The sequence below is a fragment of the Pongo pygmaeus genome, chromosome 12 (assembly GCF_028885625.2).
Source record: "Pongo pygmaeus isolate AG05252 chromosome 12, NHGRI_mPonPyg2-v2.0_pri, whole genome shotgun sequence".
Classification (NCBI taxonomy): domain Eukaryota; kingdom Metazoa; phylum Chordata; class Mammalia; order Primates; family Hominidae; genus Pongo; species Pongo pygmaeus.
In genome coordinates, this window is record NC_072385.2 from 107,479,152 (window position 1) to 107,504,241 (window position 25,090).

Consider the following 25,090-nt stretch of genomic DNA (forward strand, 5'->3'; position numbering starts at 1 on the left):
AGTTTTGGTCAAATTAGTTTAGGAAAAGCTGATTGAAACAGCTTCTTTTGGTGCAGGACTTTTCAGAGCCTTTACTGTGCAAATGTTATTATACATCTCTAAAAGGAAGACACAGTGTAAAATATTTCCCCAGCTTATTGGATCACAGCACCCTTTCTTCTAAAGCATGCCAGCAGCATCTGCACCTGGTGCTCCACTGAATGAGGTTTGGGAAATGCTAATAGAGTGTTATTATTATGGACAAGAAGAGGGAAGCTGGTGAGGAAAGTGAGTGGGCAAGGAGCTGCACAGCAACAGGCCTCCACTCCCAAACCCATGCTCTTTCCTACCCCTATCTTCCAAAGGGCATGATGACGGTCTTCAGACACCTTCCCGGGCATAAACTCACTGGGGCCCCCAGCACCTCCATGAGGCGGGCGTGCTAGGGAGTATTACCTGCATTTGACAGCACACGGACATCCGAGAGTTAAGTTAGTAAAGCAAATTAGCGACAGAGCTGGGTCTCGAATCCAGGCCTTCCTGCTCTGCTCATTTCTGCTCCACCTCCTTTTCTGCTTCTGGCCAGGCCTGAAGGGGTCAGTGAAGGGCAAGGAGAAGGCAAGGGCTGCCAAAGAGGAGAAGAAGAAGAAAACCCAGAGCTCTGGCTCTGGCCAGGGGTCCGAGGCCCCCGAGAAGAAGAAACCCAAGATTGATGAGCTTAAGGTGAGAGCCTAGGAGCAGACCCTTCGAGGGTGTGCGGGGATGGGGAGAGGGGGGCGGTGATCCTGCAGGTGGGGCAGGACAAAAGCCAGAGACCAGGCAGCCGCCCCCTAACGGCCTGGTCTGGCTCAGGTGTACCCCAAAGAGCTGGAGTCCGAGTTTGATAACTTTGAGGACTGGCTGCACACTTTCAACCTGCTTCGGGGCAAGACCGGGGATGACGAGGATGGCTCCACCGAGGAGGAGCGCATTGTGGGACGCTTCAAGGTCAGGCCAGGAGCACGGGCCCAGCCTGAGCACCCCCCCAGCCCTCGCCCCACCACAGGTTCTCCCACTCACCTCCCACCACTGCCCTGGCCACTCCCTGCAGAAGCCCTGGATTTTCCCATGACTCAGCAGTTAAAGGGTGAAGGCCCTGCCACATCAGGGTCCAACCCCTCCCAGTGCTGTTAGCTATTTTGAATGCCACCCCTGCCAGGCAAACCTACACCCTGACCCACATTTGTCTTGCCCAGGGCTCCCTCTGCGTGTACAAAGTGCCACTCCCAGAGGACGTGTCCCGGGAAGCCGGCTATGACTCCACCTACGGCATGTTCCAGGGCATCCCAAGCAATGACCCCATCAACGTGCTGGTCCGAGTCTATGTGGTCCGGGTGAGACTCCCATCGCTTCCCCTCCTTGCAAGTCTCCTCATCCTCCCATCCGGGAGAGACCAAAGAAGCTGCATACTGGCCGGGTGCAGTGACTCACGCCTGTAATCCCAGCACTTTGGGAGGCCAAGGCAGGAGGATCACCTGAGGTCAGGAGTTCGAGACCAGCCTGGCCAACATGGTGAAACCCCGTCTCTACTAAAAATACAAAAATTAGCCAGGCACAGTGCCACACACCTGTAATCCCAGCTACTGAGGAGGCTGAGGCAGGAAAATCGCTTGAACCTGGGAGGTGGAGCTTGCAGTGAGCTGAGATCACATCATTGCACTCCAGCCTGGGAGACAGAGCGAGACTCTGTCTCAAAGAAAAACAAAAAGAAGAAGCTGCATACTGACAGCCCCATACTGGGAGGCACCAGGGAGATCATTTGGTCTAGTCTTTATCTTTTCTAGAGGAAGAAGTCAAGGCCCAGAGAGGGATAGCCACTTGCCTAGGGTCACACAGCAAGCCTCCTGAGGGGTCCAGTGCTCCTGCCCCTGCCCTTCACTGTCATAGGACCCTCAGGCAGACTGGCAGGGGCACTGAAGATGAGCAGGGCATGGGAGCCTGCTCAGGCAGCCCTCCTCCCCATCCCAGGCCACGGACCTGCACCCTGCCGACATCAACGGCAAAGCTGACCCCTACATTGCCATCCGGCTAGGCAAGACTGACATCCGCGACAAGGAGAACTACATCTCCAAGCAGCTCAACCCTGTCTTTGGGAAGTAAGGCTTCTTGGTGCCCTCCCCTGCCACACCCCAACTTCTCCAACCCAGACCACCTCCCACCCTAGCCAATCCTTAAACCCTTGTAACTCCACCCCACCAGGTCCTTTGACATCGAGGCTTCCTTCCCCATGGAATCCATGCTGACGGTAGCTGTGTATGACTGGGACCTGGTGGGCAGTGATGACCTCATTGGGGAAACCAAGATCGACCTGGAGAACCGCTTCTACAGCAAGCACCGCGCCACCTGCGGCATCGCCCAGACCTACTCCACGTATGTGGGGCATGGGGCAGAGGGCAGGGGCAGTGTGCCTGCTTTGCCTCCACTCTAAAATGAAATTAAGATCGTGGTGATTTGAGAGGTTAGACATATTGTGGTTTCTGTCCCAGGCCAGGCCTCTGCCCCTACAGTCCCTGGGCACAGGCTTCAGGCAGGGGACAGGACTGCAGATCCCAAAACAAGGAGAGGGCCAGTGGATTCCAGGACAGAGGAGGCAGGACGAGCAGAGACAAGTGGGCTAGGGAAGGTGGGGGCCAGCAGAGGAGGACAGGAAGAGTCCCCTGGGGATCTGGGCCAGCTCTGCCACTTATAGGCTGTGTGACCCTGGCCAAGTCCCTTCACCTCTCTGGTTTTCAGTTTCCTCATGGGAGTCTCTGAGGTTCCAGAGGAGTGGGCACAGTGAGGGGATGCAGTGAGGCTAGGCTGGGGACACTGATATGTGGTCCAAGGCCCAGGGCAGGAGGGTTCAGCCTCCAGCAGCCCTAGTGTCTCAGGTGAGCCTGGGGCCCAGGGCAGGAGGAATCAGGCTCACTTGCTGATGAGGGCAACAGCCAACTTTAGAGAACTGGCCACAACCAGCTGTCATCCAGGATGACTTAGTCCCACCCAGCCCCTCCAAGCCTGTGTGTCTCCTCCTGCAGACACGGCTACAATATCTGGCGGGACCCCATGAAGCCCAGCCAGATCCTGACCCGCCTCTGCAAAGACAGCAAAGTGGATGGCCCTCACTTTGGGCCCCCTGGGAGAGTGAAGGTGGCCAACCGCGTCTTCACTGGGCCCTCTGAGATTGAGGACGAGAACGGTAATGGGGCACTGGATGCAGCCACCTGCCCCCTCTCCAGGGGGTTTCAGAGGCCAGGAGGGGCCCACACTTCCCTGGGGAACCTCACAGCCTAGCCTGGGGTGTCCTCAGCCTAAGCCTGGTCTTAGTGACCCTCTGCTCATCACCCCAGAGCCCCGGTCCTGTCTGCCCATCCTCTGTGCTTCCACCCCTCCCACAGGGCAGCCCCACCTGCTTTCTCTCTGCCCAAATCCCAGTGAGGTAGAGAGGCTATCTGCATCCCATTCTGCAGATAAACAAACCAAGATCCTAGCTCTAGTGACTTGCCCAAGGTCATGTGGCTCTTTAGAGGCAGAGCGAGGGCATCGGCCCAGGTCCATCTGGCTCTAATCCTTAAACTCTCCTTACTTCTCTGTCCATGAGGCACTTCCCAGAGAAGCAGAGAATCGGGAGATGTCCGTGCTGGTATCTGATTACTTTCAGGTGCTGGGACAGGAAGTGGACTCTCCCCTCCCTGACCCTTCTCTCAGCCCAGCAGGGCTCTCCAGTCAACTTCCCCAAGCAGAGGACCAAGGGCACAGACCTCTCTTGGCCCTGTGGTGCAGCTGAGACCCTGGGCAAGCCACTTCTCCTTCTGTGCCTCAGTTTCCCCAACAGTGAAAAGGAGGTGGGGTAGACAGGTGATGGCGTAGGGGCTTCTTTGTGCTCCTAAGTCCCTAGTCCCAGCAAAGGTCTCCTGGTTCTGCCGAGCCATGTGTGCAGCTGAGCCGCTGGCACCCACAGGTCAGAGGAAGCCCACGGACGAGCACGTGGCGCTGTTGGCCCTGAGGCACTGGGAGGACATCCCCCGCACAGGCTGCCGCCTGGTGCCAGAGCATGTGGAGACGAGGCCGCTGCTCAACCCCGACAAGCCGGGCATCGAGCAGGTGACACTTGCATGGCCAAGACTGGGGTTCTTGGGTATTGGGGACCAGGGATTCCCAACCTGAGTCAGTAAAGGTAGAAGCCAGGCCTTACGCTGTCCGCTGCATTCCAGAAAGCCTGGCAGGCACCGCCCCACCAAGGCCCCTCAGGGTAAATCGAATGGCAAGGGTCTCTGCTTTGAGTGAGAATTACATCAGCTCAGGCAGAGACCTGGGTTGTCTCCCTCAGAAGCTGTGATTGGCTATTGGTGACATCATAGGAATTCCTGGCATCCAAAGATGGAAATTGATGAACTGGGTCCTTGACAGAACAAAGGTTAGGAGGGAGAGGAGAGCTGATCTTCCTGGGCAGAGGGAGAAAGCCCTGGGAGATCTGCCACAACCCTCTTCCTCAGGGCCGCCTGGAGCTGTGGGTGGACATGTTCCCCATGGACATGCCAGCCCCTGGGACACCTCTGGACATCTCACCTCGGAAGCCCAAGAAGTGAGCGGCCTGGGGCCCAGAGCTACTCCCTCCCGGCCCACCCCACCTACTTCCCACCACGGCCCAACCCTTCCTGTGGGAGGCTCAGGTCCAGATGGCCTTGGCCAGTTGGCATCCCTGGGGCCTGGGTGTGGCCACTGGGCCTTATAGGGGAGAAACTGACCAACCAATCGATAGAGTTTAGGGCCTGCCCTGGAGAGTCCCCATGTGCTAAGGCAGGACAACGCCTTCTACCCTGCATCAGTGAGCGAGACGAGCCCCACACAGCACACTCTGGTGCATCATATCTACACAGTCGACACACCCATACGCATGCATCTCATGCACACACACACACACACACACACACACACAGCATAGCACTCCCACGGACACCCACACACATGCCCACACTGACGCACTCCTTCACAACACACAGAACCCCTGGCAGCCGGCCCTGTGTCGTCCTCACATCCAGGCTAGTGTGATGTTCTGCCAAGTTTTCTTTGAAGTGCCTGCCAGTGATGTATCCGGGAGTGAGTGCCTGGAAGAGGCAGGAGGTGGTAGAGTGAAAAGAACCCAGGTTTCCCATCCATAAAGCGGCAAGTTCGAGTCCAGCTGCCAGACAGTGACTGGATTCAGGGCCGGCTTCAGGGATGGAGGAAGCCACACAGGGTCCCACTCTTGTTTCCATGCTCCTATGTTGCCATCTTGAAATTCTTTATGACAAGTGGCCCTGCCTTTCCATTTGGCGCTGGCCCCGGCAAATCATGCAACCAATTCTGCCAGGAACGTCTTGGAAACCTGAGGCTGTGAGTCAGCTGTTCCAGGGCCTGTCATTAGGGGGCACCCAACCCACTGGGCCACTCTGGGCTTGCAGCCCTGTCTGCAATCCCAGGAGAGCCACGCTCAGATCAATTTTTAGTGAATGACTCAGCCTCACTCTCAATGATTGAAATGAACTACATCATTCATAATTACAATTAAACCTTGAGGGGAAAATCCTTTTTGGGGACAGGGACATACAGCTTCCATGGGCTTCCATTGCTGGCTACTGGGCTTAAATGCAGACTTCTCTTGGAACTAGCATCTGAGACAGAGGGTGGCTTCCTCCCCTCACCCCACCCCCACCGCCCACAGCCATGTGCCTGGTGGGCCCTCTCACTCACGCTTCTGCTCCCCCAACCCCAAACCACTCCTCCAGCCCCAGCCTGGCCCAGGCCTCATGCTGACCCCAAGTCCCCAGGGCTTCTCTCTGCCTGCCCCATCCCAGCCCTGGCACCCTGGCATAACCCCCACCTGGGGCTGCTAACCAGCCTTCTCTCCCTGGGCCCAGGTACGAGCTGCGGGTCATCATCTGGAACACGGATGAGGTGGTCTTGGAGGACGACGACTTCTTCACAGGGGAGAAGTCCAGTGACATCTTCGTGAGGGGGTGGGTGAGGAGTCCCTGCATGGGAGGGACTGAGCTGGGTGGGCCTTGCTTCCCTCGGGGGCAGGAGAGGAGGCAGAGGGAAGGTGGCTGTGGGTGGGAGAGGCCCCACCGGCCTGGCTGCGGGTCTGGAGATGTGGCACCCACAGGTGGCTGAAGGGCCAGCAGGAGGACAAGCAGGACACAGACGTCCACTACCACTCCCTCACTGGCGAGGGCAACTTCAACTGGCGCTACCTGTTCCCCTTCGACTACCTGGCGGCGGAGGAGAAGATCGTCATCTCCAAGAAGGAGTCCATGTTCTCCTGGGACGAGACCGAGTACAAGATCCCCGCGCGGCTCACCCTGCAGATCTGGGATGCGGACCACTTCTCCGCTGACGACTTCCTGGGTGCAGAGCAGGGCAGGGATGGGGATTCAGGATCCAGAACTGAGAAGAGGCAGGGGCCGGGGAGGCAGGGACAGGGAGAACCCCGCCTTGGGGGGCCAAGGGGTCATTGCTTCCGTCCGTCAGAGCCAGGGGTGTCCGATGGGGTTCCGCCCCCAAGGACCCACCTAACCGTCCCTAGGCAGATGTTCTCAGTGTCATAACTAGGCTGACAACAAGCTTTGGACACACCAAGGAGGGGGCAGTCAGTGATGATGGGAGAGGGGAGAGGCTCCCTAAGGGAGTCGGGAAACCTCCCTGGGCCTCAGCTTGCTTCTCTGTAAAGCGGGGATTCCCCCTAAAACTCTACTCTGCATCTGCAAAAGCTTGTGGGATTAGCAGGACTTTGACAGAATGGATGCATGGCAGGGAGTGGCAGGGGAGACCCAGGAGAGATCCTCTGGGGTGAAAGAAGGACCTGAGTAAAACATGGGGGCTGGGGCTGCCCAGCAAGCCCACGAGGACGCCTGCCTTGAGGCCAGTTGCTGGGAGTGAGGCAAGAGGATGAGATGTGGGCTCGGGGAGGTCTGCACTCAGCAAACAAGGGGCCGAGGAGCCCAGACCCCCACCCTCACCCCGCCCCACCCCAGCCCTGTTCACTCAGAGCTGACACTGAGGTCGCCACAGGGGCCATTGAGCTGGACCTGAACCGGTTCCCACGGGGTGCAAAGACAGCCAAGCAATGCTCCATGGAGATGGCCACCGGGGAGGTGGACGTGCCCCTCGTGTCCATCTTCAAGCAAAAGCGCGTCAAAGGCTGGTGGCCCCTCCTGGCCCGCAATGAGAACGATGAGTTTGAGCTCACGGTGCGCACCCCTTCCTGCTCGGGCAGTAGGCAGGGCTGGGCCTGGCTGGGGTGCCAAGGGCCCAGCACGCAGCCTGGACGCTGGGACCTGTCTGTCCTCTGCAGGGCAAGGTGGAGGCTGAGCTGCATTTACTGACAGCGGAGGAGGCAGAGAAGAACCCAGTGGGCCTGGCCCGCAATGAACCTGACCCCCTAGAGAAACCCAAGTGAGTGCCCTGCCAGCCCAGCCCCTCCCCATGCTGGTTCTTGGAGGCACTGGAACAGGAAGGAGACACTCCCCAGACACCCTATCTCTTCCTGGGCCACAGCCTCATTACAGGGGAGCCTCCTCCCTGCCCTCTGCAGACCGTGAATCCCACAACGTCCGTTTGAACCAGACGATGGGCTAGGAATACTGGAGAGCAGGACCTTCCCTGGGAAAGGCCCCATTTAGCAGAGAGAAACTATGCTCTTCCCTTCCTAGCTTTTGCAGAAGAGCCAGCTCCAGTGGTGGCCTCTGGGGCTTCGGCCAGCCTTGATGGCCAGAGGGGTGCCTAGAACTGCACACACAGCCCAGGACAGCTTCCCTCTTGGTCTGGGCCCCTCGCCACACCCAATCCCTTCTCCCTGTCCTTCCTCTGCGCTCTCTACCCTTCATGCTCCAGCCGGCCCGACACGAGCTTCATCTGGTTCCTGAACCCTCTCAAGTCGGCTCGCTACTTCTTGTGGCACACGTATCGCTGGCTCCTCCTCAAACTGCTGCTGCTCCTGCTGCTGCTCCTCCTCCTCGCCCTGTTCCTCTACTCTGTGCCTGGCTACCTGGTCAAGAAGATCCTCGGGGCCTGAGCCCAGCGGCCTCCTGGGTCTGATATTTCTTACTTCTTCCTCTGGACCAAGGGCTAGGCGGGCGTGTGCACACACACACACACATATACATGCACACATCCACAAACACAAATATGCATACATGTGCACACGAACACACACAAGCATGTATGCACACATGTGCCATGCACAAGTGCATACACACGCACTCAAGCACACACAGGCAAACACTGAAGCCCACACAAACATGCACAGCAACTTTCAAGCTTTCGTGACAGAATAGACTCTCAGAACTAGAAATGACTATTTTATACTTTTCCATATTAAGCCAAAGAGGTGAAGTAGCTTGCTCAAGGTTACCCAGCCAATTAGGGTAGAGCCGGGACTCAAGCCAAGGTTTCCAAATTTCCAATCCTGTGTTCTTTGCACACCACCTCTGCTCCCGGCCATGTTTCTCCCAGACTCTAACCCAATTTTTTTTTTTTTTTTTTTGGAGACAGAGTCTTGCTCTGTCGCCCAGGCTAGAGTGCAGTGGCACAATCTCGGCTCACTGCCAGCTCCGCCTCCCGGGTTCGCGCCATTCTCCTGCCTCAGCCTCCCGAGTCGCTGGGGCTACAGGCACCCACCACCATGCCCGGATAATTTTTTGTATTTTTAGTAGAGACGGGGTTTCACCGTGTTAGCCAGGATGGTCTCGATCTCCTGACCTCATGATCCGCCCACCTCGGCCTCCCAAAGTGCTGGGATTACAGGCGTGAGCCACCGCACCCAGCCGACTCTAACCCAACTTCATTGGCAGAAAGAAGCTGAGCTATGGACAGGGAAAAGGGAAGGGTGTGGCCAGGGTTAGCCAACAGGTCTGGAGATGGCTCTCACCAGTGTGTGACCTCCCAGTCCAGGGCTGTTGTTTTCTGCCCTTCAGGATAATAGTTCCATTCAACTCAAACATTTCATAGCCACCATGGCCTGAACACCCAACTGCAGGTGCTCAGAGCTCCCCAGGCACTGGCTCACTGTGCCATTGCGCCAAAACCAGGAGGTAGGTACTGCTTGTAACCCCATTTTATACATGAAGAAACCGAGGTTGATAGAGGTGCCTAACTTGCCTGTGAAAACCATTCAAAACCAGGTGCCCTGCACCCAAGCCCCGGCTCTGTGTCCCCACCAATACTGAGCTCAGCTCTGGGGCTGCACGCCATGTCCTCTGGGAGGCAGTAGTTTGAAAATGCATATTCAGTACTTTCACTTGTATCTTGACATTTTACAAAACCTATTGTTTTTATAACACAAATGACAGATAGTGAGGCTGGCCAGGTACTTCTCAGCTGGGAGGCTCTACAGAAGGTGGAGTGGGTCTGCATCCTGAGAGTGGGCAGGTCGGTGAGGGCGGCTTGCGCCCCACAGGGTCTGCTCAGACCCTCAGCAGGGCCTGGTGAGAACAGCCATTTATGTCCATCAGAAAGGAAGAAGTTGTGAAGCACCGGTCTCACCAAGGACATGGGGCAGCACATAGAACGAGCTAACCGCAGGAGCTTCCTAACGATGAGAACTGCCTGCAGGGCCAAGGCTGCCCCACGCTGCAAGTAGCTCCCATCTAGGCCTTAGGAGGAGATTCGGGCCCCAAAGATCCTGCAGGGAGGATAGAGTTTTGTAAGCAGCAAGTCGGGTACTTAGAAATGAGTTCAAACCCTGGCTCCAGCATTCACTGCTTTTGGGGCTGGGGCCATGACAGGGCTTTTGGGGGTCCAGAAGGACAGAGGATGGGGTGCGCTGGGAGGCAGCTCCTGCCCACTGGCTGACCGGCTCCTCTCTTCCACTTCCCAGCCGGCCCGACACGGCCTTCGTCTGGTTCCTCAACCCTCTCAAGTCCATCCAGTACCTCATCTGCACCCGGTACAAGTGGCTCATCATCAAGATCGTGCTGGCGCTGTTGGGGCTGCTCATGTTGGGGCTCTTCCTCTACAGCCTCCCTGGCTACATGGTCAAAAAGCTCCTTGGGGCATGAAGGCCGCCAGCTCCCGCCAGCCGCTCCCCAGCCCTGCCGCATTTCCTTTCGGTGGCTTGGACTCTTTCCCATCTCCCCTGGGGAGCCTGAGGAGCCCAGTGTCCACTCTTCATGCCTTGGGCCGAGCCTGCCTCCTGCTTGCGGGGCCGCCTGTCCTCACTGCCCCAGGCTGCGGCTTGCCCAGTCCTGCCCCTCTGACCCCTGCCTGTGGGCTGGGGAGCCTTGGATGGGGTGGGGACCTGGAATGGGTCTCTCTTGCCCCACCTGGCTGAGGCGCCACCCTTCTTCAGGCCCAGGCTCCAGAGGAAGCCTCTTGAAACCTTCCCCAGGTCTTCCAATTACAGGATTGAAGGTTTAGTGAAATTAACCAAGGACCATGGGTCAGTGCCCAGGGCTTTAAAAAGAATGAACGAGCAAAACGTATCCCTGCCGTGATCCCTGCAGATAGCACCAGTTTTTGATCCGCAGCAGGGGCCAGACCCTGCCCACAAGTCCAGGGGCGGCTGCTTCTGCCACTGCTGGGCTCCGCTTGGCTCCTCTCACTTCCCAGGGGATCGCCTGCCCTGCCTGTGAGTTTCCTTGGCTTCCCAGAGCTCCCTCTGCCCCAGCCAGCGCCTCCAGGCCCAGCTGAGGAGCTGTGAGAAGCAGCAGAGGGGACTCCCCATCCCAGGCACACCCTGTCCTCCCACCCCTGCCCCCCTTGGCCTTCCAGCCCTTTCAGCTGCAGCTGGGAGCTGGCCCATCAAGTGCTGCCCCTGCCTGTGTCTGGGTTTCTGTTGGCTGTTTTTCTTTTCTTGAGTGGTGATTTTTCTCTAAATAAAAGAAGTCAAGCACTGAGCTGACAGGTCTGCACTGGTCAAGCTGAGAGGAGGAGCCGCAGGTGCGGGGCAGGGGCAGCAGTTCTCTAGGCTGGTGGATTCAGTACCAGCAGGGCTCCCATGGCCTTTCCCCTTCAAGTGGCCTCTGGTGGCCCAGGGTTCAAGGCAGGCCTCAGGCACAGGGCTGCCCACCCAGGCTGCCCACAGGAGGAGTCTTACACCATAGCCCAAAGGGCACACCAGCCTGGGCCCAGGAGCCCCCAAAGCACCAAAAGAATCCTTCAGGTCTGGGGCCAGTCTGAAGGCTTAAGACCCCACAAGGGCCCAAAAGCTCTAGCCTCCACCCACAGAAACCAGCTTCCCCTGAAAGCAAGAAAGGAGCCCCATGCCACTGGCTTCGGCCTCTGACTCACACCACAATCTGAGCCTGGGGCAAAGTCCCCTCATGACACAGAGGTAGGGGCAAGGGCCTGGTCTTGCTAGACCTGACCTCTTTAAAGAGATTCAGCCACAACTTTTAAAAGGCTTTAATCATAATGCAGGACACAGGTAACTCCTCTGGCTCCTTATTTCGACAGGCTATAAAGACAGCCCTGGAAAATCCAGAGAGCGGGCCCAGGTGCGGCCCAGTGGGTGATATGAGCCGGCTCCGGCACAGGCACCAGCATCAGGCCAGCCCTAACACATCAGCCTTTGGAGGTCCAGCTCTATTTTGTGGGTACCCGCAACACCTGCGTGGGAGGAACTTGCAGTTCAGAGTTGATCTGGAAAAGAAAGAGTGAAAGTCGTTACATTTTCCCCAGGGCCCTCCTTTGCCACCCCTGCGAGCCACGCTGGCTCTCCCATGGGCCTCCAAAGTCCTGCACACATCTCCTCTCCAAAGCTGAGAGATGCTGAACACCCACAGACTGCCTCCCTGCAGGAGACACGCCTAAGCCTTCTTGCTCAGCTTCTGCTCCAGCTGTGACCTCTGGTAGCGTTCTTCATCTCCCGCCCATCCATTCTCTGCAGTCTTCCCCTCTCCTCTCTCCACGCACCCATGCCATCCCCAGTCTAGCCTGACCCCCCTCTTCCTCCCCCAGCCTCTTGTACACAGTAGCATCTGTGGAAGCAGGAACCATACCATCCAGAATGTGTAGGTCCTGTCACAGGCCAAGGGTCATTATGAGGCCAAGGTTCACTACAACATCCCCCTTTCAGCTGTGGCCTGGGACCTGGGACTGTGCTGGGGCCACGCAGCCCCTGTGGCTGGACTTGGAGCTGGCCTCAGTCACCTCACACATGTGCAACTAACAGCTGTGTCATGACCTTCCTGGCCTACAGCCCCAGCTGCAGGTGCCCACACCCGCACAGCAGGAAATGTCAGCAATGGGCTTTTTCCTTCCTCCTCTTGCCAGGCCATGGGAAAGTTGTCCACAACTATTGCAGGGTTGGGCACAGATCGGGGCCAGGGAATATCTGCCCCAGCAGAGCCTCCTCCCCCATGTGAGGATGACCCTCCAGTCATATCCCAGGCAGGGAACCGGGGCTGGCGGGTGGAAAGAGCCCAGGCTCTGGACGAGTTGCAAACTCTCCAAGTTGTGATTGTCCTATTTGTGAAATGAGGAGCATCGTTTCCGCCCTGTCCACCTCACACAGCGGATGTGAGGATGGAAGAAGAGACCACAGGTGGAGGCTCTGTAGCTGGGGAGCTGCTCCTGGCTGTGGTACTGCTTCACACAGAGCGGTCCCAGCTGGCCACTGGCACCAGAAACCACAGTATCAAAGAGACACTGTCACACCTGAGCTGTCCTGGAGGCAACTTCAGGCAAGATCTACTCTTTTGACCAGTAGTTGTCTCAAGGTGCCACTGTTGATTTTTTATATCACATCACAAAGCTCCCTTGCCTCTGGCAGGGAGGGGACTCCTCGTTCCCTAATCCCAGCTCTAGTGCCCCTGCCCCACCCGTGTTTCCTGCTGCCCCTCCTTGGAAGGCCCTGCCACCCACCTTGGAGTTCAGATACTGCTGCAGCAGCGCCTGCAGCTCTGTGTTCTGCTGCTCCAGAGAACTGTTTTCCAGCAGCAGCTTGGCCCTCTGGGTCAGGACAAGGCTTTGGACAGAAAAATCGGTTAGAGGCTCACTGAATCCTGCATCCTCTGCCAAGTACAGGCCAGGGTCTTCGTGTTTCTGCTTTGGCTACAGGTGGAGGGAGACTCCAGAAGCTACACTCTTCACCCAGCCGCCAGGTGAGCCAGGTTGGCAGGAACAGAACAGGCAGGCCAGGGCCCAAGAGCCAACTGCCCCACATGATCCACCCACACAGGAGATGCCAAGGGCAGCTCTTCCCTCCCAGGTTCAGTGGGTCAGGGAGGCAGCAAACGCGACTGCTCCCAGCAACCGTTCCTCACCTGCCCGCCAGCACCCTCCTGCTCCATGACATGCACACTTACTGGTACTTCTCCAAGGCTGTGTAGAGGGCATCCCAGAGGTTCTGCTTGGAGGAAGGGATCACCGTGGTCAGGGCCTGCCAGTACTCCGAGTCCTTGGAGTTGTCGCGCACATTCTTCTGCACCCTCAGCGGGGCCCACGAGTCCCTGAAGGCCAAGAGCACAGTGATTGTCATGTCCATTGGGTACTACCCAGGCCCCCAAGCAGTGCCAGTCACAGGCCTGCTGCTTTCCCACCTGTCACCTCCCCACTCAGCGGTCCAAGTTTATTAGACAGTGGCAGGTTCTCAGAAAGGACGCATGCTTATTGTCAACGTTCTGCCTCGGTACCACCGGTACCTTCATGAGGGCATAATCAGTGCTTCATCCACCCCGCTGTCTCCCAATCAGTTTACCTCACTGGCTTTACAGCTCATCACTGTACCCATCTTTTGCACCAGCACATCCAAAGCAGCACTTGAATCCAGTCATGTCCTCTCCATTCCCTCATGACAGCCTTAATCTGGGGGATCCCCACCTCCCACCTGGACAAGCCTCCTGATGCTCTCCCTGTATCCAGCTTCGCCCCTTCCCTGCTGCCACAACGATCTCTCTAAAACGCAAGGCTAATCTTGGCTCTTTGGCTGCTTCAAATCCTTTTCTGGCTCCCACCCACCAACAGGTAAAGACAAAGATCTTGGGCACATTGGGCAAGGCTCTCCAAGACCTGGCTAGCTCCCCACCCACCAGTGCCACCTCCCGGGCCCTTGACACTCCAGCCAGACCTCCTGTGATGATTCTTGAACAGACCAGACCTTCCCTATGCTGCCATTTCCTGAAATGCCCTTACCTCCATTTTATCTGCCTGGGAACACCCAGTTCCAGTGCCATTTCCTCCCAAAACCCTCCCTGACATGCCAAATGGAAATGGCCACTTCCTCCTCTGAACAACGGTGCACCTTGAATGTGCTTTGACCATTGCTCTGATCACAAGGCAGTGTCCCCACAGTGCTTACACATGGCAGCCTTCAATGCATGTCTGCTGAATGAAAGATGAGTGAAAAAAGCACAGATCACCACTATGCCCTATTGCTTTCCTGACTCTGTCCAGCGATTGGTTGCCCCAGCCCGCCTTCAGATAGCCCTGTCCTTAGTCCCCGCATCTTGCCCAGCGGACTCTTCTCCACTCACTGGCTCTGTCTGGCTCCCCAGCCCATCCAGCTCCCCTGGTTCTGGTCTCAGGCAAGCCTTCCAGCCCCGCAGCCCACCTAGGCTTCTTCAGACCCATGACGAAGGCCTCCAGAATCTTGAGGACATCATTAGGGTGGATGACCCAGGGGGAGGGTGGGGTCTTCTCCTCTTCCTCCTTCTTCCCTTCCACCAGGCTTTCTTCCTTTTCTCCCTCCATCTCCGTCTGCTCTGCCAGCTCCAATTCTGACCCCATGCTTGTCTCCTCCATGCTCGCCTTCTCCATGCTCACCTTCTCCATGCTCACCTGACTGCAGGGCTTGATCTGGAAAAAGATGCAAGGACAACTGTGCGCTGGGGACACATGAGCATGAGCATGGACAGAGAGGCAGGAAGAAGAAAAACCAGAAAGGTTTACAGAAAGTGACAGAAAGCTGGCCCAGGGAGACATTGACACAGGGACAGAAACAGGAGAAAGAGTGGGAAGAAGGGGGATGGGATGGGGAGAGGCACTAGGAGGCTACGAGACAATGGAAAGGTTCTGTTTTTAATCCGGGCTCCCAGGTGCTCATCTTATTGACAATCATAAAGCTTACATGTTTTATATCTCCTTTTGAATCATAATACAAATTAAATTTTTGTTTTAATTGTTACATTTGAAGTCTTCCTCCTACCCGTATCTTGCAGTCCATGCAGTTGGCCTCCCACAGGCAAACCAACGCTATCAAGTTTCCTGTGCTTCCTTCCAAGGAAATAGTATGTCTATGTAATGTCTATATATAAATACATGCGCGTACCTTTCCATATATACTTCTCCTTCTCGTTTTGACGTCAATGATACTATACTACAAATGGAGTTCTGTAGTTTGCTTTTTCACTTACCAATAAACCTTAGATATCTTTTCATGTGAATACATAAAGAACTTTGTTTTTTTCCCAGTTTTATAGTATCCCATCGTGTAGACATACCATATATTATTAAATAGATTGCTCAACGATGGACATTTAGGTTGTTTCAAATCTTCTGCCATTTCAAACAATGTACAGTGAATCAGCTACAATAAATACACCATTTCAACTGTAATGAGATATATTTAGAGAATAAAATCCTAGAAGAAGAATTTCAGAGGCCAAGGTGGGCAGATCATTGGTGAGCAGATCATTTGAGGTCAGGAGTTCGAGAGCAGCCTGGCCAACATGGTGAAACCACTTCTCTACTAAAAATACAAAAATTAGCCGGGCGTGGTAGCAGGTGTCTGTAATCAATCCCAGCTACTCAGGAGGCTGAGGCAGGAGAATGGCTTGAACCTGGGAGGTGGAGGTTGTAGTGAGACGAGATCGTGCCACTGCACTCCAGCTTGGGCAACAGAGTGAGACTCTGTCTCAAAAAAAAAAAAAAACAAAAAAACGAAGAATTTCAGAGTAAAATGTATATACTTTCATAATTGATACTGCCAAACCATCCTCAGTGGAGGTTACAATTTATACTCCTACCGGTAACTTATGAGTATGGCTGTTTTCTACACCTCAGTCATCGCTATGTTATACTTGCTGTATCAAGTTTTTTGTTTTGTTTTGTTTTGTTTTTTTTGTTTTTTTTTTTTTGCCAATGTAACAGGTGGGCAAAATGGAAATCAGGCATTTTAATTTGCATTTCTCTTATTACAAGGAAGGCTGATTATCTTTTCATATGTTTAAGAGTTACCCGTATTGCCTTTTCTAGGAGTTGTTCATTCATATTTGTTATCTGTTCCTTTTGTTGTTGGTCTTTTTCTTATTGATTTCTGAGAGCTCTTTATATGTTAAGGAAATGCCTTAACTATGATATGAGTTGAAAATATTTCTCTGCAGCTTGTCATTCATCTCTTTTGCTTATCAGGATTTTTGCCCTACAGAATTGTTTTTAAATTCTGTAGTCAAATATAGATTTTATTCCCTTTATGGCTTTGTGGTTTTGTCCATTCCACCAACTCTTTTTTTCTTTTCTCTTTTTTTTCCCCTTAGAGACAGTGTCTCACACTCTGTCACCCAGGCTGAAGTGCAGTGGTGTAATCATGGCTCACTGCAACCTCAACCTCATCAAGGCTCACTGCAGCCTCAACCTCCTGGGCTAAATTGAGCCTCCCAAGTAGCTGGAACTATAGGCATGAGCCACTGCGCCTAGCCCAGCCAACTCTTTTTAGAGGCATGTCAGGATACTCAGCTTTGGACTAGCAGTACTAAAAACATTTTTCATTCACGTTTTTCATTTTTAAATTAAAATGTTATATGACTTTTAATATGGCAACTTCTTTAAAATAGTTAATATTTGATTCACCTTCTGAAATCAATTACAATCAAGATATGTAGGACAAATGGGCCCTGCCTTGCGGGAAAGTGTTAAGGATCAAAATATGCAGAACCTGGTGGGCTCTGGTCTCACAGTGGCTGAGACCTGGTTTTGAGGGAGCGTGCAGGAAAAGATTCCTTGGGCCTCAGTATAAGAACAGCATCTCACCCCCGAGCCATTCTTCCCTTTACAAAGAGACAAACTGATAAACAATAAGGAAAATGCTAAGTTAGCTATACCTGACATAAAAGCCCTGCTATTTCTCCAGAAGTACTACTCAAAGGCAGCACTGTGCTCTGGGGGCTTCGGGAGAATTGAAAATGCAGGGACATGGATGAAGCTGGAAACCATCATTCCCACAAGATCAGAAAACCAAACACCACATGTTCTCACTCATAAATGGGAGTTGAACAATGAGAACACATGGACACAGGGAGGGAAACATCACACACCGGGGCCTGTCGAGGGGTCGGGGGCTAGGGGAGGGATAACAGTAGGAGAAATACCTAATGTAGGTGATGGGTTGATGGGTGCAGCAAACCACCAGGGCACGTGTATACCTATGTAACAAACCTGCATGTTCTGCACATATAACCCAGAACTTAAAGTATAATAAAATAAATAAATAAATAAATAAGAAAGAAAGAAAATGCTTTCTTCTCTTTGCACCTTGCCTTACCTGGAGGCTGGAAGATAAACGGTGAGCGCGATATTTAAGGAAGAAGTTCACCAGTTTATACAAGTCATCCTCACTTTCAATTCCAAGGGCCTGGGGCAAAAAACAGGATGGTTGCTCAAACACCCCATCAAAGAGGCCATGGGCTTGGGCAGCTGACAGATGCTCAGCTCCTAAGAGCGGGAGGCTTGGCTTGTGGAGGGCATTCATCCAACGCTGGGAAACGACTGTGAACTTGGGGACACACACATCAGAACACACAGAAACAATGCTCATAGAAGCAGGAAGTCCTCAACACGGATCCCATGGCTGTGAGGATGCCAAGTAGGGGCTGCCCCAGATTTGAGTCTGGGGGTGTCAGGGAGAACCTACAACCTGAGAGGAAGATACTAGTAGAGGAAGGGGCAGGGGTGGGAGACACTGCAGTGAGTCTGAGACCAATGTGTTGTGTGGAGAGCAGATTAAGGGAAGGATGTGACAGGGATCAGGGGAAGCCCCGGGAGACCCTCATCCACTGCCAGGGTTGAGGCAATGGCAGGGCCATCTGAGAACACGGCCGGCTGCAGCCCTGCCCGTGTCCTCCCAGCCCCGTTGGACTCACGGAGAAGATGGCATCCAGCCTCAGCAGATAGCATTCATTCTGCTCCAGGGGCAGGAGAAGGCTCAGCAGCTTGCTCTCTATGAGGAACCCCTGGGGAGAAGGAAGAAGGCATCTCCTGTCGGGGACAGGCTTCAGGAGCGAGTCCCAGGGTCTGCAGCTGCCCCCTGTGTGACACTCCAGGGACCATGCCACAGAGCAGACACCCAGGGATGGGAGCCAGCAGTGGGCCCCAGCAAAGCCTTCTTGGAGTGCCCATGAATGCCCCCCTCCCCAGGGAGCAAGGCCAGGGACAAGCAAGGCCAGGGACAAAGCCCATCCTCACCACAGACTTAGCTTTTCCCACCCAGAAGGGCAACAACCCACCTCACCCACAAGCCACTGGGCAAACTCCTGAGGCCCCCACCACAGTCCAAAGCTGACCCAGTCACAGGCTCCTGCTTTACCCATAGTCTTGTCCCCAAATATCTACAGAACACAGCAGCAGGACGGGGAGGCATGGAAAGCAGTGGGCACCCCAAACCAAAACACAGCACACATGCGGTGGAAGGGAGAGGGCGGCTGAGCAGATGCGGTGCCCGCTCTGAGCTGGGATGCCTGGGGGAGGGCTCCATGGGGAGGTGGCCTCTGCATCCAGCTGCAGGTTCAGAGGGCAGAACCTGCCACCTGACCCCTTCAGCAGCAGCTGCCCTCAGTGGCAGGAGCCAGCCAAAGGCAACTGCCCTCACTATCCCAAAAGAATACCCACTTCAGAACCATAAGATCCAAACCAATACTGCCCATGTTTGGCCACAACCCAACCTCCAGCTGAACCAGCTCAATGCAGCTTTTATTCTAAGTCGAATCATGTTTGCTAGCATATAGTGCAGACATCCAAATCCTAACTTACCCAGTCACCCCCAAAACGAGCCCCTGAGAAGGGCTATTTCAGTGTGGCCACATCACTTAGCAAGTTGGTTCATGGAGGTGAGCTGGTGCAACTTCTGTCTCAGAAGCAGCGTCATTTTAAGCTGGCAGGAGCCCTCTAGCTGGCCTAAACTATGCCATGCTGGCCAACCAAGGTTAGACCCATTTTCCAGCTGGGCCAGCTCGGAGGCAAGGCCTCTGTGAACCGGCCCTGAAGTCCAGGGTCCACCCCGACTCGGCTCCTCAGGGCCCAACTCTGGGCTTGGCCAGGGGAGGACTGGCCCACTCCTGACTCCAGGCTAGCACTGGCCCAGCAGAGGCCTCAGAAGCTGCACATCCCCGTGAGTCCCTCTGCTGCAGCCCCTGCCTGGCCTCACCGACTCGTCACACAGGAGCATCAGGATCCTCTTGGTAGTTTTTTCAGAAATTTGCTTCGGCAGATCCAGGTAGGACTCTGGTTCCGAGGTGGCCTCTTCTGCCTCCTCCTCTTCTGCAGATGGGTCATGGGGAGGAGAGAGAAAGAAAAGAAGATAATTTCTGGAGCTAGTTGACTCTAAGAAACAGTCAGATGGCTTTCCTTGAGAAAATGTACCTCTTAAAAAGCCTCTGTGAGGCATTCTCACAGTCTCTTTGTGATGAAAAAAGCCTATTACGTGGGGGGAAGGCGGGCTAGGGAGCTGGAATCAGAGACTACTTGGAGAACTCGACCATTCCCAGCCAGCCTGTAACACCCTACTTTTCCAAATTGCATCTACCTGGAAACATCATACTCAAAATCCGGCCACGAACAGGAAGTGGGAGGGAGAGTGTGAGCCCATTTATTCTTATTTCAGAGATGTTCTAGCAAGTGGCTATATGGTCTCTAAACCTGCAACAGATTAGATAGAAGCAGCCAACTCAAAGCAGGGGCAGGTGGCTTTGCACATTCACAGATAAATTTTTTTTTTTTTTGAGATGGAGTCTCGTTCTATCACCCAGGCTGGAGTGCAGTGGTGTGATCTCGGCTCACTGCAACCTCCGCCTCCTGGGTTCAAGTGATTCTCCTGCCTCAGCCTCCCAAGTAGCTGGGATTACAGACACCTGCCGCAACACCTGGCTAATTTTTGTGTTTTTCGTAGAGATGGGGTTTTGCCACGTTGGCCAGGCTGGTCTCGAACTCCTGAGCTCAAGTGATCTGCCTGCCTCGGCCACCCAAAGTGCTGAGATTACAGGCATGAGCCACGGTGCCCGGCCCAGAGAAATATTAACAGCAAGAACTGACTGCTGACAGCAAGAGCCAAAAATTTTCTTAATTAAAATTAAATTTTTAGGCCAGGCACAGTCTAAAAATGGTTCTCTCTCTCTACTAAAAATACAAAAATTAGGGCATGGTGGCACGCACCTGTAATCCCAGCTACTCAGGAGGCTGAGGCAGGAGAATTGCTTGAACCCAGGAGGCGGAGGTTGCAGTGAGCCGAGATTGCACCACTGCACTCCAGCCTGGGCAACAGAGTGAGAGTCTGTCTCAAAAAAACAAAAACCAAACAAAAAAACATAATTAAATTGTAAAAAACCAATCCCTAATAATCAAAAGTAAAATGAAACAAAAATACCTATATGTGTATCAAGCTTGTGATATAACCACATAGAAACTATTCCAAGTACATTTATTTTTATTTATTTGTTTATTTATTGAGACAGAGTCTCGCTCTGTCACCCAGGCTGCAGTGCAGTGGCATAATCTCAGCTCACTGCAACCTCCACCTCCTGGGTTCAAGCAATTCTCCTGCCTCAGCCTCCCGAGTAGCTGGGATTACAGCCGTGTGCCACCATGCCCGGCTAATTTTTGTATTTTTAGTAGAGACAGGCTTTCACCATGTTGGTCAGGCTGGTCTCGAACTCCTGACCTCATGATCTGCCCGTCTCAGCCTCCCAAATTGCTGGGATTACAGGCATGAGTCACCGCACCCAGCCTATTTTTATTTTTTTTAAATTTTTATTATTATTTTTTTTTTTCAGAAAGAAGCTCACTCTGTTGCTCATCCTGGAGTGCAGTGGTGCAATCTTGGCTCACTACAACCTCCACCTCCCGGGTTCAAGCGATTCTCCTGCTTCAGCCTCCCGAGTAGCTGGGATTACAGGCGTGCGCCATGACCAGCTAATTTTTTGTATTTTTAGTAGAGACAGGGTTTCTCCATGTTGGCCAGGCTGGTCTCGAATTCCTGACCTCAGGTGATCTGCCCGCCTTGGCCTCCCAAAGTGCTGGGATTACAGGGGTAAGCCATCGCACCTGGCCCCAGGTGACTTTAAAATACAGCAATCTGTCTGTACATCCCTGGAGGGACACATTTTAAGAATAAAAGGAACCATAAAACAGTGTAAACTGTCTTTAGTAATCATTTGTTGGTGGCAGGGCTGATATTTTCCTCTGAGACGGTTCTGTGGTGCTGTGGGGAAGGCATGTGATTCATTATTTTGAAGTCACTAAGCACTAAGATTTTCAAGTTGGAAGAAAGGGAATACACTTTGATGCTGTTAAATAAAAATCCTGGCATCCTGTTGATGAGGAGGTATTAGGATGAACTCATGATTTATTTTATTACCAAAAAAAAAGAAATCCTATACTCTCAGCTCTGTCCACCGAAAAGGCCTAGAAACAATGGCCACTCCAAAACAATAAGCACCCAGCGCCCACAGCGTGGTTTCTAATTACCATTCCCTGGGCAGGCATGGTGACGCAAGCCTGTAATCCCAGCACTCTGGGAAGGAATCGCTGGAGCCCAGGAGTTTGAGACCAGCCTGGGCAACATGGCAAATCCCTGTCTCTACAAAAAATACAAAAATTAGCTGAGCATGGTGGTATGAGTCTTTGGTCCCAGAGGTGGGAGGATTGCTGAAGCCTGGGAGGCGGAGGTTGCAGTGAGCCGAGATCCCACCACTGCACTCCAGCCTGGGCAACAGAGTGAGAACATCTCAAAACAAACAAAAAAATTCCCTATTTGAAAGGACCAGGGGATCCTTGGAGAAATGGCTGATTCCAGACTAGAGGCAGGAAAAGTATAATGTGTGCCTTGAACACCTGGTCATCCTGGAAAGCCAGGATGCTATTAAAAAAAACTACTAGGGCTGGCCAAGCATGGTGGCTCACACTTGTAATCCCACCATTTTGGGAGGCTGAGGTGGGGGGATCACGAGGTCAGGAGATGGAGACCATCCTGGCCAATATGGTGAAACCCCGTTTCTACTAAAAATACACAAAATTAGCCGGGTGTGGCAGCGTGCACCTGTAGTCCCAGCTACTCGGGAGGCTGAGGCAGGGGAATTGCTTGAACCTGGGAGGCGGAGGTTGCAGTGAGCCGAGATCGTGCCACTGCAATCCAGCCTGGCAACAGAGTGAGACTCTGTCTCAAAAATAAATAAATAAATAAATAACTACTAGGGCTGAGTCAAAGAAGCCAATATGAAGATTTCCACTAGCCAAAAACGGAAAAATTTGAGCCTCAATAAGGATAATTACTTTAGTAAACTAAAATACATCAAATTTGTTTAAACTCATGCATTCATAATATTTTTTAAAAACTCATTGGTACCTTTGGAAGATGCTAGAGGCCCAACCCATTATTTTGAAAACTGGTAAACAGAGAAAAAATAAGCATCTGTCCTGCTTTTCATATACAGACTATCTCAGGGTAGCAAATTGCTGATGAAGGGAAGATTTTCTTTTAAGAAGTATTCTGTTAAATAAAGACACAAGAATAGAATCTAACACATCACCATTTTGCAATCCCTAATACAGTTAATGGATCTTAGACAATGATTAGCAATGGTTGCTAACATCACAAAAAGAGAGACAATTTAACACTAGTTTATCCCGATGGAGGTACGACACAATAGTATACTTAGCAAAAATAAATTGGACCTGCATCTGATCAAGCTTCTAGACCTAACTGCCAGTTTATAATACAGGGGAGAGAGCAAAGCTATAAATTAGAGGAGACTGAAAAGCTATACCAATAATCATACTCTTCCCCCTCCTCCCTAGACTATCTCTAACGTGACTGGCTTGACCCGATGTTCTCAGGGGGCTCCTCCAGCTCTAAGGCTCTGTGACAATGTTCTAGTCACCTGTGCGCATGAGCATTTCTTCTACTATCTGTGTGGCGGACTTCTGGGGCTGCCGAGAAATAGGCCCAACATTGTTCAGGAACCAGAAATCAGGTGCTGCCCAGGGAAGCCCCAGATGATGGGTGTGGATGATCCTGTCCACATCAAAGGCTCTGGCTATTAGGTCCTTTGCCTCCTCTTCATTCATCAGCCAAATCTCCCGAAACTTCTCATCATCAATAACAGCAAAATGCCTGTGAAGGAGAGTCACAGAGCGTGGCCGGCTGGCCCCAGGACCTGGCCAGGGTCCCCTCAATTAGCAGCAGGGCAGGAATATGAAAAGGAGCTGTGCTAATTCCTGGGCCTGGCCCCATCCCTGGGCGGCTGATTCCCACTTACGATAAACTGGAAGCCATCCCAACACATCTCAAGAAAAGGCAGGTGACATGCAAGTGAAAGGCCAGGGGAACACACCACAAAAGGTTAACTTGTGCCTGGTCCAGCCCCAGAATAGCTGGCAATATCAAGTCCAACGAAATCACAGCCTATACAAACTCCATCTCCATCATCTCTATGCTAGGACAAGTGCCTCAGGACCAAGTCCTTAAGATACCTCATGGCTTTCTGTAGCTCCTTGAATTGCATCACAAGACGTTTGTAGTCCGAGGTTAGAGACTGGTTCTCCTCCTGAAACTGCTTTATTTGCTTGGCATATTTTGATCTCAGATTGTTAAGTATATCATGCAGGCTGGTTGAAAGAAAAAAAGTTAGTCTGCAGCTGAATAGAAGGTACGACGTATGTTCCTCTCATCCACCTGATTCAGCTCTACAACAAACCCAGGAGCAGATCTGTGGAAGAGCAGAAAACCCTCCCATATATTCCATAACACAGATCCCATTTTGATCAACAAAAGGAAGGCAACAGGAGGTCATGGGACAGTTCAAAACGAAACGCATTGAAAACAATCCGGAGCCCATTCCCACCAAGAGGCAGCCTCCTACTCAAGACTGGACAGAACCTACTTCACAACACGTCATTTGTCAGAATGCCCATACCCATACCTAGGGCCAGCCTCACATATTTAAATAATCTATCTTAACTATTTCATTGTCATGACTTGGATGTTTAATTCAATCATGAAGCAAGGAAATTTTAAAGAAAAAAAAATGCACATCACAAAAGCCTATGATACATAAATCTTCCAGCCTCAAAGAGCTGATACCATTAACAGGTCCAGTAACTCATTCATTCATTCATTTATTCACTCATTCACGTATTCATTAAACAAACATGAAATGCCACTTTTGCGCAAGGATATGTTGAAAGACAAAGATGAATACAAAGATACGTTTCAATACAAGGTACTATCAGTCTAGTCAAAAACAAAGACAAACGTTAATTACAGTACAGCGTGGAAAGTGCTATAGGAGAGTTTTATGCAGGGTGCCAGGGGAGCCCAGAGGTGAGGCATCTAACTTACCCTTGCTGCAGGGGAGGGGATGGTCCAAAGTTTCCAGAACAGCAAGAGGCAGTTAAAACCTGTCCAATAGCACTGTGAATCCAGGCATGGCACAGCTCACCATCTCACTGCTAACAGGAGCGCTGTGCATGGAAACTTGGCCCATAAAATATGCATGGCAGGCACGATTTTTAGACCCAGGCCCATACTTCAGACTTCAAACTACTACAGAGGTGTCTTTTATCAGTGCCCCATTCACACAGTAACAGAGAAGTTGAAGGCCAAAATATTTTAAGTTTAGAAATTCTAAAAATAAAATTTTCCCTCTCCTAAGCATTATTCTGAAATGATCAAAATGTCTCTCAAATGTAAACATTCATCATTCATATTTTCATCATCAAGAAAATGCAAAAAAGTAGTTACCTTAGTCTCTGATAGAAAGAAACAGCTAACCCATTTTCTTAACTACAGCAGTCAAGGAGGCTTTCCAAGCACAGGTGTAAAAATAAGTAGTCATTCCAAAGTGTTTTTTTCCAATGTCACGCAGTAAGGGAGTTTCTATGTGTCATCTAATTACAAAAGCTAACAAAA

At 52.5% G+C, this 25,090-nt stretch overlaps 2 protein-coding genes across 9 annotated transcripts in view; one reads left to right on the plus strand and one right to left on the minus strand.

Annotated features, from left to right (window-relative positions):
- The window catches only part of OTOF (otoferlin), a 101,374-nt gene extending 90,503 nt beyond the window's left edge, over positions 1-10,871 (plus strand). For 3 of the 6 annotated variants that reach the window (XM_063648871.1, XM_063648872.1, XM_054474897.1), the window contains 14 exons: positions 566-702; positions 832-966; positions 1,215-1,352; positions 1,987-2,114; positions 2,218-2,388; positions 3,036-3,196; positions 3,959-4,101; positions 4,494-4,582; positions 5,898-5,996; positions 6,143-6,384; positions 7,048-7,226; positions 7,331-7,431; positions 7,870-8,067; positions 9,854-9,942. In XM_063648871.1, the coding sequence (XP_063504941.1) occupies positions 566-702; positions 832-966; positions 1,215-1,352; positions 1,987-2,114; positions 2,218-2,388; positions 3,036-3,196; positions 3,959-4,101; positions 4,494-4,582; positions 5,898-5,996; positions 6,143-6,384; positions 7,048-7,226; positions 7,331-7,431; positions 7,870-8,050 (1,904 nt within the window). In that variant the 3' untranslated portion in view covers positions 8,051-8,067; positions 9,854-9,942. Of the gene's footprint in view, positions 1-565; positions 703-831; positions 967-1,214; positions 1,353-1,986; positions 2,115-2,217; positions 2,389-3,035; positions 3,197-3,958; positions 4,102-4,327; positions 4,366-4,493; positions 4,583-5,897; positions 5,997-6,142; positions 6,385-7,047; positions 7,227-7,330; positions 7,432-7,869; positions 8,068-9,853 lie in introns of those variants that run through there. The other 3 variants (XM_054474896.1, XM_054474898.1, XM_063648873.1) reach the window with 2 other exon arrangements.
- Positions 10,872-11,364: 493 nt separating this feature from the next.
- DRC1 (dynein regulatory complex subunit 1) overlaps positions 11,365-25,090 on the minus strand; it is a 50,873-nt gene continuing 37,147 nt past the window's right edge. For all 3 annotated transcript variants that reach the window (XM_054474899.2, XM_063648874.1, XM_054474900.2), the window contains 9 exons: positions 23,653-23,787; positions 23,061-23,293; positions 19,334-19,446; positions 18,054-18,143; positions 17,456-17,545; positions 14,528-14,772; positions 13,284-13,427; positions 12,841-12,943; positions 11,365-11,616 (listed from right to left, as the gene is read on the minus strand). In XM_054474899.2, coding sequence (XP_054330874.1) covers positions 11,560-11,616; positions 12,841-12,943; positions 13,284-13,427; positions 14,528-14,772; positions 17,456-17,545; positions 18,054-18,143; positions 19,334-19,446; positions 23,061-23,293; positions 23,653-23,787 — 1,210 coding nt within the window. In that variant the 3' untranslated portion in view covers positions 11,365-11,559. The remainder of the gene's footprint in view (positions 11,617-12,840; positions 12,944-13,283; positions 13,428-14,527; positions 14,773-17,455; positions 17,546-18,053; positions 18,144-19,333; positions 19,447-23,060; positions 23,294-23,652; positions 23,788-25,090) is intronic.